This window comes from Pyrgilauda ruficollis, unplaced genomic scaffold (genome assembly GCF_017590135.1).
Source record: "Pyrgilauda ruficollis isolate IOZ18807 unplaced genomic scaffold, ASM1759013v1 scaffold1101, whole genome shotgun sequence".
Lineage (NCBI taxonomy): Eukaryota > Metazoa > Chordata > Aves > Passeriformes > Passeridae > Pyrgilauda > Pyrgilauda ruficollis.
In genome coordinates this window covers 14,390-14,896 of record NW_024509223.1, presented here as the reverse complement: position 1 = coordinate 14,896, position 507 = coordinate 14,390, and the positions used below count along the sequence as shown (strand labels likewise).

General features: G+C 62.9%; 1 protein-coding gene across 1 annotated transcript in view; it reads right to left on the bottom strand.

The window, feature by feature from the left end:
• Positions 1-3: 3 nt before the first annotated feature.
• Positions 4-507, bottom strand: part of LOC121358758 (DNA-directed RNA polymerase III subunit RPC3-like) — a gene marked incomplete at its 3' end in the record, with an annotated part of 2,058 nt that continues 1,554 nt past the window's right edge. Inside the window, exon 3 of the mRNA XM_041477201.1 lies at positions 4-189. Within this exon, the coding sequence (XP_041333135.1) occupies positions 4-189 (186 nt within the window). The remainder of the gene's footprint in view (positions 190-507) is intronic.

Genomic DNA, 507 nt, shown 5'->3' with positions numbered 1-507 from the left:
CAGCAGCAGCTCCTCCACCAGCAGCTCGCCGGGGTCGCCGTAGAGCGCCTTGGCCGTGTAGATGTAGCGGGGGTAGCGCAGCAGGCGCAGCACGCGCCGGCCCCGCGCCTCGTACTCCACGGGGCCGCGCGGCTGCGCCTCGTAGCGCGCCAGGCCGTGCTGGATCAGCACGCACAGCGCCTTCTTCACCTGCGGGAGAGCGAGGTGGGGAATGGAGGGAAGCGGGGCGGGCGGCGGGAATGGCGCTGCGGCGGTTAACGGGAATTGTGGGAATTGATCTGTCTGTTTGGAGGGGGTAACGGGAATGACCCTGGCCTTTTAATGGGAATGACCCTGGGCCTTTTCATGGGAATGACCCTGGGCCTTTTCATGGGAATGGCCCTGGGCCTTTTCATGGGAATGACCCTGGGCCTTTTCATGGGAATGACCCTGGGGCTGTTAATGGGAAATATGGGAATGACCCTGGGCCTTTTCATGGGAATGACCCTGGGCCTTTTCATGGGAATG